The sequence below is a fragment of the Centroberyx affinis genome, unplaced genomic scaffold, assembly GCF_046629955.1.
Source record: "Centroberyx affinis isolate AG114_WGS23_722 - 3 ecotype Tasmania unplaced genomic scaffold, CSIRO-AGI_Caff_v1 ptg006177l_1, whole genome shotgun sequence".
Classification (NCBI taxonomy): Eukaryota; Metazoa; Chordata; class Actinopteri; order Beryciformes; family Berycidae; genus Centroberyx; species Centroberyx affinis.
In genome coordinates, this window is record NW_027283136.1 from 60,435 (window position 1) to 72,528 (window position 12,094).

General features: G+C 42.6%; 2 protein-coding genes across 2 annotated transcripts; both read right to left on the minus strand.

The window, feature by feature from the left end:
• Window positions 1-37: 37 nt before the first annotated feature.
• On the minus strand, window positions 38-5,729 carry fam151a (family with sequence similarity 151 member A). The gene is made up of 13 exons (XM_071512214.1): window positions 5,676-5,729; window positions 5,415-5,577; window positions 4,557-4,706; window positions 4,292-4,441; window positions 4,040-4,202; window positions 3,525-3,582; window positions 3,341-3,430; window positions 3,037-3,113; window positions 2,769-2,905; window positions 1,686-1,856; window positions 1,367-1,473; window positions 467-646; window positions 38-382 (listed from the first exon to the last, which is right to left on the minus strand). The coding sequence occupies exons 1-13, from the start codon at window positions 5,727-5,729 to the stop codon at window positions 38-40; spliced, it is 1,845 nt and encodes a 614-aa protein (XP_071368315.1).
• An 860-nt stretch (window positions 5,730-6,589) lies between these two features.
• On the minus strand, window positions 6,590-10,005 carry tyw3 (tRNA-yW synthesizing protein 3 homolog (S. cerevisiae)). The gene is made up of 6 exons (XM_071512231.1): window positions 9,672-10,005; window positions 9,308-9,377; window positions 8,954-9,052; window positions 8,646-8,717; window positions 7,671-7,804; window positions 6,590-7,589 (listed from the first exon to the last, which is right to left on the minus strand). The coding sequence occupies exons 1-6, from the start codon at window positions 9,848-9,850 to the stop codon at window positions 7,322-7,324; spliced, it is 822 nt and encodes a 273-aa protein (XP_071368332.1). The 5' UTR covers window positions 9,851-10,005; the 3' UTR covers window positions 6,590-7,321.
• Between the last annotated feature and the right edge of the window lie 2,089 nt (window positions 10,006-12,094).

Genomic DNA, 12,094 nt, shown 5'->3' on the forward strand with positions numbered 1-12,094 from the left:
TCGTGATTGGTCTGCGTGAATTGGTCGTTGCCCATTCTCATTTATGATTGGTCCATGTGTCTGCAGATTGGTCAGATATAACATACAGCCTTGTGTCTGTTCTCCCCGTACGCTGGCTCAGAAGCGCCTTCAAGACTTCTTTTCCCCTCCTCTCCATCCATCCCCCCCCCTCCTCCTCCTCCAGTACGAGGTCATATCTGTCCATCATCGGCATCAGCAGGCGAAGCTCCTCCCCTCCGCTCGGCAGTAACCCTGCTTTCAGACGCAGAGCCGCCCGCTGAGACGAGCCCGGTGCCGTCTCCGGGGTCCGGGGAGGCCAGCTCTGCTCCGTCAGGACGAGGGTCACGTGGGGGAACAGCCTCTCTACTGTGGATACAAACTCCTGAAAGAGAAAGGAAGGGGGGGTTAGAAACTATATACAGCAGTGGGACGGATGACACCGTTATACAGACAGACAGGAAGGTACCTGTGTATTGTAGCTGCCGTGTGAAACCTCCGTGCTGATCCAGACCGGCCTGTAGAGCTGCTCTCTGCTGTACGCGGCGTCCAGCAGCCTCAGAGAAGCTTCCAGAAGCTCCTGGGTCTGCACCCGCAGGTAAACACCCCAGGAGCCACCGGCCCTCGATCCCACCAGCTCCAGAAAGTCCTGCACAGAGACAAAGTTATGATGTTGAAGCCTGTGGAGCCTCGAGTGACCCACATTTTAGTAAACTAAGTTAAGTAATAGTAGTAGTAGTAGTAATAGTAGCAGTAATAATCATCATCACATTAAAAAATCATATTAAAAATGCATTTTAATAAACTTTAAGATGGAAGGCTTTTGTTAGAACCAATTCCAGTTCAATTTCTGACTCTCATGGCACTAAGACTTATGAAACGCATCCAAAACCAGTTGCAAGGTTGTTATAGTTTTGCATTTTTCATTAGTTTTTATTTTTATTTCGTTTTGACTTTTTGTTTTCAATTTCAGTTTAGTTTTAATTAGTTTTGAAAGCGGGTTTGCTAGTTTAGTTTTTATTTTTTGAAAATGCTTAGTTTTAGTTTAGTTTTTATTAGTTTCAGTGTTAGTTTTAGTCTTTTTTTGTAATATGGGGTATTTGTCAGGGGCGAGATTCAAAAATTCAAAATACTAGGCTTATGTATGAAACACACGTTTTCTCTATAATTTTAGTTTATTTTAGTTTCGAAAATGCTTTTTCACACCTAGTTTTCATTATTTCGTTAGTTTTCGTTAACGATAATAACCTTGACCAGTTGTAGTATTTAAAAAAATGCGTGAGCGTCAGTCAGATTCATAACCGCCTGATGTTTGGAGATGGTTTTCCTCTGCCAGTAACTTGCTTGTGGTTTGACAGTCAGCTGTTACCTGTAGTGTGAGCGGGTCTGAGTCTCCACCAGAACCTTCCACCAGAGGGACGTGGGGCCGGTCGCTGTCAGAACGCACCGGAACCACCAGCATGCCACCAGCACCGTCTGGACAGACATGGACATAACAAACAGGACAGTACAGGTGGGCAAGATTAATGCTGCGTTCATAACATATGGGAATAACTGTCAGAACAACATGATCACGTTTAAACTCGTGATACCATGACTGAAGTTTTCTGTAGACTTTGGTTGCTCCTGATCAGCTTTTTCACACATTGACTTAGTGATGCTACAGCTGAGTTCAAGCCAAAACGCACCTGACAGCTGAGCCAATAGGGAGGCTCGGTCAGTGACGGTGAACCAATGGATGGCCAGGCTGTCCCGCTCTGTGCCTCCAGACGGGAAGTTGGAGTCTGAGCTGTGAGCGGGGTAGAAGTACTCCATCAGGTCTCCCCCAGGGTAGAATCGCCTCAGACGGCCTCGTTGCCCTGGAAACACAAACAAACAAATAAATGCGCGCAAACAGCAACAAAATACTTAAGACACCCCTTTCAGTCTTGGCCAACAGCCTCTGCTCACAAAAGGAATAGAAATCGTTTTAGACGCTTGTAGCAACTGATAATGTAATAAACAACAATAATATAATATTTAACAAAACGTCCCTCTAAATGAGTCAAAAATGTAATAACATGATATTGTAATATTTTTATCCTGATAATGTTATACACAAATACATTAACTGGCAATTATTACATTGCAAGTGGTGTAACGTTTTTACAATATCAGTCTGAAGTTAATATTACATAATCTGGTATTTTATTACATTTAGATTATTCAACAGTTATTACATTACCTGTTGCTATAAGGATGAACATATATTGAAATGCTTATCATGGAGATGTAAATTCATGCCTCCCAGCCCCCCTCACACACACACACACACACACACACACACACAAACGCGGCCACTTAGACCTAGTATAGGATGTATATGATGTGTGTATATGTAGTATGTATATGATGTAGTATGGTGTATGACATGTATATGATGGTATGTAAAACCCTATTAGACTCGACTGTGAAAAAGTGAGTGGTTGACAGACTGCTTTCTCACTACCTGCCTTACATCAGTTTTGTCATATTAAAGGAATAGTTCACCCAACAATGAAAATCCTTCAGTTGTTTTGGAGAAGGCTGCTACCAAGTTGTGCTGGCAGCCTCCCTGTGTGTTATATGGACTAACAAATTTCACCTGTGTTTCATTTGGCATGAGGGTGAGTAGATGATGACAGAATTTTCTTTTTTGGGTGAACTATTCCTTTTTAAACTCCATAAGTTTGCCATTGTAAACTGGGTGAGTGTGTCTCGCCGGCAGCCCATTCGACCACGTGCTTGCTTACTTGCGGCCTGTTTAAAGGCAGACAGCGTGGGCTCGTAGATGTCGTAGTAGACTCTGGCTGGGTGGCTGTTGTCGCGGACGAACAGCAGGTCATCCACGCCGGGGTGAATGGAACCCTGCCACAAAGTGAGACTGAACCTGGGGAGACGAACCGCAACAGAAAAAAAACACACTCACAGCCTCACAAAGTGTTGTTACTGGACATTAATGGTGAGGGTTTACGGCCATTTTCTTCCCATCTTCTAAACATAGAGTGAAGTGGTCGTTACCGTGGCGACCGGCTGAGCAGCCAGCTGAGGTGCTGCCAGCCGCTGCGAACCAACAGGGCGTGGACAGGAAACGTCACCTGAAGAAACAAATCACTCCTGATCTTCATGTAGGTTTTTACAACTGACAAGCATTTTTAAACATCAATATATCATTGTCAAATTAATTGTGATACCTTGGTATAATTACTGCAAACAAATCAGAAATGATGGAGATGATTGGTAGCCTCTGTCTCACAGCAGTGGTATTATTAGTGCTAGTGTTTCTCCAAATTAATACTATTTATCCCCACTTGTGTGTTTTTACCTTTTGGGGGACATCTTTGACCATCTCATACATTTCTTCCACCATGGACCTGGTGTAGGTGTCAGTGAAGATCGGAGGAGCGTAGGCTACCTGACAGAAACACACAGAAACTAAACATGACCGACATAAAGGGCTTATATCTAAAAAAATAAATCAATAAGTAAATAAACAGAATAAACAGTACCTTCCATCCAGGAGACAAAGTCACGTCCGGAAACTTCTCCTGGATCAACTGGAGAAATCTGGGAAGTGGTGAGGGAGGGAGGGAAGGAAGGAAGGAAGGAGGGAAGGAAGGAAGGAGGGAGGGGAGACAGTGCAAGGAAGGGAAGGAATGGAGGGAGGAAGGAAGATAGCAAGGAAGAGAATGGAGAGGAGAGAAACATACAGTATGTTATTATGCAGCATTAGAGTAGTCAGTAAGTTAATGGGAATATGATTCAGATTTTGCACATTTCCTGTATAGTATCTATGCTGCAAATGCACATATTTGATTGATTTCTTCATATTCAAATATTTTTTGTCATTATTATATATTGCGTATATCTTAAGCTAATAAAATACAGGACAAGGCTAGCATGCCCACTCTCCTTTAAGATAATAAAAACGTGCCATTTTGCATCCCCAAATGAACTAAACCTTACCAGGAAGGATGCAAAATGGCTGCCACAAAATGTCTGGTATCGAGTCAGGCGGTCTGACCTGGTTCCATTGACTGGAGGCAGGAAGTCCGGCATGTTGGGTCCTCTTAGGATGTCAGCGTTGAGCCACACAGGCCTGTGGATCCCTCTGCTCTGGTTCTTCTTATCCAGCAGGTCTAGAGAGGGACCCACTGAGGCCAGAGACTTAAAGTCCAACTTCATACCTGGACAGAGACAGAGGGACAGGCTTACATTGGTTGGATGGTCAAGTTCTATTCTATTCTATTCTATGTGTTCTGTCTATGTCCAGTACCTTTGCTAGAGTCGAGCACGGCCTCCAGCCATTGGTCCAGAGTGTTGTCACTATAAATGTCAGGGGGGTGGGCCATGATAGGGATGGGCTTCTGATTGGCCGTTCCAAAACCCTCCACAGTGACATCAGCCTCCAGGATCATGACATCACCTAAGGAAGTAAGGAGAGAGAAATCAGAGATGAGGGGAAACCAATGAATAAACTTTTAATATAGGGATAATACATTATGTGGTGTGATGAGTAATGCGCATGTGTGTGTGTTTACTTGCTAGAGCTTTGTTCATTTCAGACTTGTTGTTGGCTCGGTGATACCAGGTAGCCAATAGGCCGTCGGCCCTGCTGATGTCACCCGTCTGAACCAGGAAGTCCAGCATGTCTCCACCGGTAGGAAACGAGGGGAGGGGGCCTGAAGAACCTGATTGGACGGCAGGAGACACACAGACAAATCATGCAGACAAACTGTGAAGGAATGTAAACACACCGGGCCTCATAGCATCCATGCAAAATATGTACTATTGCTCAATGAAACCTGATGAGTGTTATTACCATCTATCTGTTATCTGTTATCAAAGGTCATATTATATTGGCTGTGTTAAAGATATGAACACATGCTGTGGACCTGGTCCTGGATAACACACTAGGGTTTGACTGATATGGGTGTTTTAAAGCCAATACTGATACCAGTATTTTTTAGATTGATGCTGCCGATATCATTATATACCATTATTCAATATCTTTAAATGTGACCATTTTCACAAAAGAAAATCTAAATCTATCTAGTATTCAGTTTCCCTCACAATTTTATATGGTGGAAAAGCCTCTGCAACAGCATTTAGACCATCATGGGACACAAAAACCAGGATAATAACACTTATACTAATACTAATAAGAGCATATTCATGCATACTGGTGTGGAATCTGATCAAAGTGTCTCATTAGAATCAGCTCGGGTTAAGGTCCTCCCATAGACAACCAGTGTATTGATCAAGACTACAATAAATCTGCAATCAAACTGCCATCACATCCATCATACCCAGGACAGCAACATGCAGGAGAATCATATTAAAACAGCTTTGGAAACTGACCTGATATCAGAAATCATCTGTGTTAAGAGTGTGTATACCTGACTTGTTGGTGACCACCACGGCTGTGACGGTGATGATAATGAGGAGGAGGACCAGTCCGGCCGCCACGCACATCATTACCAGCTGTTTTCTAGTCAGACATCCCAGATAGACTCTCTGCTCTCTCTCCTTTTCCGAGTCTGAGTCTTCACAGTTCGGCTGCTTCGGCCTAGAGGAACACAGCAGAATGCATCATGATCATTTGGTGCTTTACTTCCCAGCCGGTCTGCAGTGTCAGATGAGTTTGTAAGTCCAGTTGCCAACCTGTTTTGCTTTTCTTCCATCCTCTTCTCCCCGGTCGCTTTCTCCTCCATCGGGGTCCAAAAATGTAGTGTGAAGAAACTTGAGAGCAGCAGAGGCGAACTGAGCGAGAGACTGGATCAGCGCGTGTGTGTGTGTGTGTCACAGAAAGAGAGAGAGTTTTTTACCTTCCCTTCATCTGAACACTATCTAAGGAGCAGAGATCAGAGTGATTTCGCAGGACTGATAAAAGTGTGTGTGCTCTCTGTGTTTCTCTGGCCTTGAAACAGCCGCTCAGGACTTTCCTCTGGTGTCTGGGGGTCAAGGATGAAGCTGGGATCAGTCCAGCTTGTGTCCTGTTTGTTCTCTGCAAAGCACTTGGTGACAAATCTGTTTGTTAGAGGGGCAATAAGTACGATTTTTACTGCCCCATAGCACAAAATGATCAATGATATACTGTACCTGCAGGGGGTTTATAGAGTTGAGGTTTCTGCAGGACATTAGTAAGTACATTTTATCTCTCTCCACTGCACAAAATCAGACAGAGAAACCTGCCTGGTTGACAGTGTGACTTAAGAGACTGATTTTACTAACAGTGCAACAGTCAAGGAGGCATTTGCATTAGTAACCTATTGTGAACAGAAACTGTTGAAACTGTTGGATTCAGCCTCTGCAGAGGAATTTTCCTATCCCCAAAACCCTCACATTAGCACGGGTTATTACAGGACACAAAGCAAAATGCTTTTCTTTCCCACCATTTGCTGTTGATACACTCTCATCCTGAATCATTTGAATCAGATGCAAATGCGTGGTGGTAAATGTGACTGCTAAAACAGCTGCTATTTATCAGTATATTTGCTTGTATATAATGCTTCGTTAATCAGGCAAGTCGACAAAGAAACAGTTTACAAAGATGTCATTTTATGGACTCTGAGGACTGTTAACATACACACAGCTGCGCGTAATAAACAGCTGGGGCCATATTCATGAAAAAAGTTGCACGGCTGAACTTGGATCAGGTTCCTTATAAACCATGCACACTTCACTTTGACTCCACTCAGAGCAGCTTTTATTCTAACGTACAAGTCCTGATATTTGTGAGCTCAAGATCAGGTACAGTCTGTTTCTTTGTGTTTAGCCTTGGAGTCCTATCTACAGCTAATCTTTATATATCCATCTAGCTCGGGAGTAAATGGGATCATAAGGTCTGATACCATTCTGGGATTATAAAAAGACAACAGTGTGCCCTGCTGCAGCAAACCAATAAACACATAAAAACACTGCAAGGCATTGCAATGTCCCAGCTAGGAAGCCAGGAAGACTCATCAAGATTTTTAAGTCCTTCTTAATGCTAGAATTAAATGTAAGATGTAAAATGAAAACAAAGTCTATCAGAATATAGATATGCATGTCTGGGTTGATTTCTCACAACATTTTTAAGACATCCAAAACTGAATTTGAGACTAAAAATGCTTTCTTTAACGCTGTTCAATAACTTTTAAGGCCTTGAGTTCACTTACTATAACTTAATTTGAAGAAGTCCACAGGCTTCAAATACTTATTGTTTCACAAAAATGCATTTATCACAATTGGTAACGTGTTCATATTTGGTCATTAGTGATATCATATTTCATATTATAAATCCTCCACATTGAGAGCCACCAGTTCATGTGAACAGATCCAGACAGTCCTCCAGCTCAGTTGGACTGTCTGCATCACCGTCACAGCAGTCAGTCCGGTGCTGCTGTCCTCTCTTCCGCCTCCGCTTATACACACTCGTTTTGTTCCTCTCCTTTTCCTCTTCTTCCCCCTTTCCTGTGTCCAGTCTGTGAGGGGGAGCTTGGTTTTGTCGTTCCTGTGAGTTGGGGGTGTCTGGGATTTGTAGTTTTTGTAGTTGCTCTGCAGACAGGGCGGACTGGAGATTCTGGTGGAACCTGAGGGCGACAGAGAGGATCAGAGCCGCGTCACTGCAAGCAGCTGGGTTTCCATCTGAGTGTTTTTTTATCTAGACCGACCTCTGTATCCGCCTCAGGTTCTCCTCCATCTTCTGATTGGCTACCTGGACCAGGAAGTGGATGTAGTCCTGTTCAACCAGGAGCCTTCCTTGGCGGCTGAGAGGAACCTCCAGGCCGTGGGTGCTGCGGACCGCCTGGAGGGACAAAACACAATGCAATGGGGCATTTCTTGTACTAATGTCTAACTAATGTTCTGGTTCTTGTCATGGCTAATCAGAGACGATATGATGGAGGCTGTCAAATTTTGATGCTTGATCTGAAAATATTGGAAATGCATCTCTATGGGCAAAACAAGAGAATTATATTGCCCATCTAGCATTCTCCACCTATTTAAACAAGGCATTTCTTCTGTAGTATCCAGGTTTAAATACCTCGCTCAGGGTGACTCGCCCAAGACTAGTGGAGTCGCTGCCCCCTTGTGGATAAGCAGTTTAGAACCTCAGACAAGGAAGCCATCCACATGCATCCCACTACTATAATTGGAGAGTGGTTTGTGTGTTTGTGTGTGGAGAGGGGAAAGGAGAGGGGGAGAGGAGAGGAGACAAGGAGAGGAGAGGAGAGGAGAGAGGAGACGAGGAGAGGAGAGGAGGAGAGGAGACAAGGAGAGGAGAGGAGAGGACAGGAGGAGAGGAGAGAGGAGAGGAAACAAGGAGAGGAGAGGAGAGGAGACAAGGAGAAGAGAGGAGAGGAGAGAGGACAGGAGACAAGGAGAGGAGGAGAGGAGAGGAGACAAGGAGAGGAGAGAGGAGAGGAGAGGAGAGGGGAAAGGAGAGGAGATAAGGAGAGGATGAGGAGGAGAGGAGAGGAGACAAGGAGAGGAGAGGAGGAGATGAGGAGAAGAGGAGAGGAGACGAGGAGAGGAGAGGATGAGAGGACGTGGTTACAAATTCCAGTCTATGTAAGCCGAGAGCTTGTATATGTCACCTATAACTGGACAAATCAATACACCAACTTCATTCATATTTCAGAGCGTACCGTGATGATCTTTCCTGCCTTGCTGACAGTGAGACCTGAGTTCCTGAAGCCTGAGTTGACGGCCACTGAGTGCTGAGAGGAGAGAGAGGAGATGTCAGAGCAGTCACTGTGATTCACTGCTATTAAAATGCTACACAAAGCACAAACTCTCATAACAACCAGTATAAATAGCAAAATAGACATTCATCCCCACCAGCAGTTTAGAGCTGTGTGTTGTGTAGGCTTCACTGTTCACGGGCCGCAATACACACACACACACGCGAGCACAGACACAGCTAAATGTACTGACCTACAGCTCTTATTCTCACCATGAGCTGTGCATCCTCCAGCCTCCTACACTGAACATGGAGGACGAACGGCTCGAACTTCAACACAGCATCTCCACTGGACCGGGCCAGACCAGACATCTGGAACACACACACACACACACACACACACACACACACACACACAGATAGATTAGATTAGCTGTTTGATGAAGTATTATTCGTTTTCATAAATGAGATATTAGATTTAATGTTAGAAAGAGACTTGTTTCACAACTTATACTACCAATAATGGAATATATCAGTAGTAGTAGTAGTGGACTATTAGGCTAGTACTGTTATTTGTATGAATAGTAAAAGTGTAGTATGTCATAGTTGGAATCCATCATGTCTCACCAGGTCATCAGAGTTGCATTTCTGGTGGGAGACAAACAACCAAACACAGTTCTGCTTCTGGACTTCAGTGCTCTCTAGGAGAGAGGCAGCTAGTTAGACACTCAGGCAGTTAGACAGCCAGGTAGTTAGACAGGCAGATAAGTAGATAGACAGTCAGCTAGGTAGATAGAGAGACAAATACACGGACAGGTAGATAAACAGTCAAAACTGGGCACTTTTATCACAACCCAGTATATAGCTAAGTGGCCAGCATTATCATTTAAAGTAAGTTAACCCAGCTAGCTAATCTATTAGCACAGCCAGTGACCAGAGAAACATCTTCCCAAATGTCTTCCCAAATGAAATCTGCAAGGCTTCACGAGACCGCTCTCTCACCCCATCGATGAGTATAATCCGTCCTGAGCACGAGCTGGTGGTAAAGTAGCTGTCACAGCCGTTGAGGAGAGAAACAACATGGGCAATATCTACATCTACACTGCCCTTCTTACTCAGGTCCAACTTGTTCAGACATTGCTTCTTCCACTGACTGAATGCATTCTCCATAGCTATCCAGTTAGCCTAGCTCGAGGCTACTACAGAGTCGTTGTGGTTATATCCCGCTGTGTCACTGTTAAACATTTGACGGAGCGGGAGTGAGATAAAGTACAGAACCTTTATAACACCCAGAGTACAAATGCTAATGTTGTTGTAGTGCTGCTGTCTAATTGGTTTCGCCTTCTACGGTGGCCGATAGAGTTCTTCTTCTTCTATTTGTTTTGAACGGCGTTTTGTAAAAGGCTTAAAGGGCGCTCTACCGCCACCCACTGATATGGAGTGAGGACTGATGATTTACTCATACTGTATTCTTGTCTCATGTTGTAGGTTGTGCCATGTTTTCTGCTAATCCATTGAGAATTAATGAATGAACTAATGACTTGACGATTCACACCTGTGGACACAGTGCACATATATCCGAGATGTCAGTCTCTCTATACAGTCTACCACTGATGATGACCTTGTTGAAATATTGGGTGTTATGGTGGTTCTGTTGCATAAAATTAAATGACATTCTATATTCCTGCATGTGCTTTCCCCATGTGTAGGCTACTATTGATATTGCTCACTTAATAGCACTTAAGCGCAGCAAATATAAATGTATATTTTGATAGTGAGGACAGTAGTAATATTGGAAAACTACTTAGTTAACTGAGTATTTTAACCTAGTTGACAACACAGTCTTATTCAATCATTTATTCAGTTTTATCAAATTGTTATGACACACACACACACACACACACACACACACACACAAACACTTATATTTATGGATAATAAAGTGTTGAATCAGTTTGTTTACCACCATCAACCTTTATTCCTCATTCAGAAAATAATCTCTGCAGCAACATTTAAAGACAGCCACCTTATCAGACTGGGTATAACAAATAATTAAAGGTTTTTCTTTGTAAAATCAATCAAAGAGCGATTAAACAATACATTCACAAAGAGATATCTGCAAAGATAATCCGTGACCAGAATATCTTTCATGATACTGACAGTACTGTTTGAAAATTGAACATCATTTGCATAGCAAGATTCCCGTTGCAATAAAAAGAAAAAACATGAATACATAAATATATTCAGGTAAGAGAAATCTGTTACAAAGTTGTGTAATTCTTTAGCAGAAGTTCACCCCTTCACCCCACCACTGAAAATGTGCCATTCTTGAAGGTGTTCATAATGTATTTTTTTTTTTTTTTTTACATTCAAATCTTCCTTAAAGGTCCACTAGATGTTTTTTCTCAACCCCTTGTCCCCCAAAACGTCTGCTCCCTGTTTTGCAATCCAAATTTCAAAATCCAAATTTATTATAGATTTAATTTGACTTTTACAGCACTATTTCAAACTGCGTTCATAGCTCAGCATTTTTTGCATTGTTCAAAACAAACATCTATTATATAAATATGGTTATTATAATAAAGTGCAGTTGCAGTTGAAAGTGGATTGTATATGGCTGTTTCCACCCCCACTCCCTTGACTGTCATCAGGATATTTGAACTTGTTTAACATGGAGGGGAATAAGGACGGAAAATCAAAAGCTGAGAGTCTGCTCTTTCTCTTTGTAGTCATTTTCTGATATGAAATCTATATAACATGTTCAAATCCACAGCCGTGTTGTAAACCCTGTAAGTAAAAAGGTGGATAAACCTTGACCTGCAGTCAGTCATAAGGCAAACCACCACCAAAAAAAACTTATGCTTTAATGGAAACATAACCTACATCAGTTTGATACTGTTTACTATGATGAATATGATGACTTTACCTCATAAACATTTATGTCAGCCTACAAAAGATAGAAAACTCTATTCCAAAACTAAAAAGGTGTATAAACTGAGTTAGGTGGTTACATCCCTGATTGTACCTGTTGTGAGGTGATCCTAACTGACCAATAGGCCAAACTCCTTTTTAGGAGTTTGGCCTATTGGTCACCTTACCCAATATGTGAAGAAAGGACTGGCACCAAAATCATCTCTGTTTCTGGTACATAATTTTATCTGGTGTATATGCTAATGCTTTAGCATACAGTATGTTATGTAACCGTAGGTGATTAGCATTATCCAATACATGACGATAGACCATTTAGTAAACCAAAGTTGGTATTGTTTTTTTATTCTATTTGTCTATTTGACCAATCCTGACAGGTTTAGATGCTTCATATCTCACTTTTATGCTAATGCTAATCGCCTAAGATTACTTATGTATGCTTAACTGTTAGCATGCGCACAAAACTATCAGAGACACAGATAATTT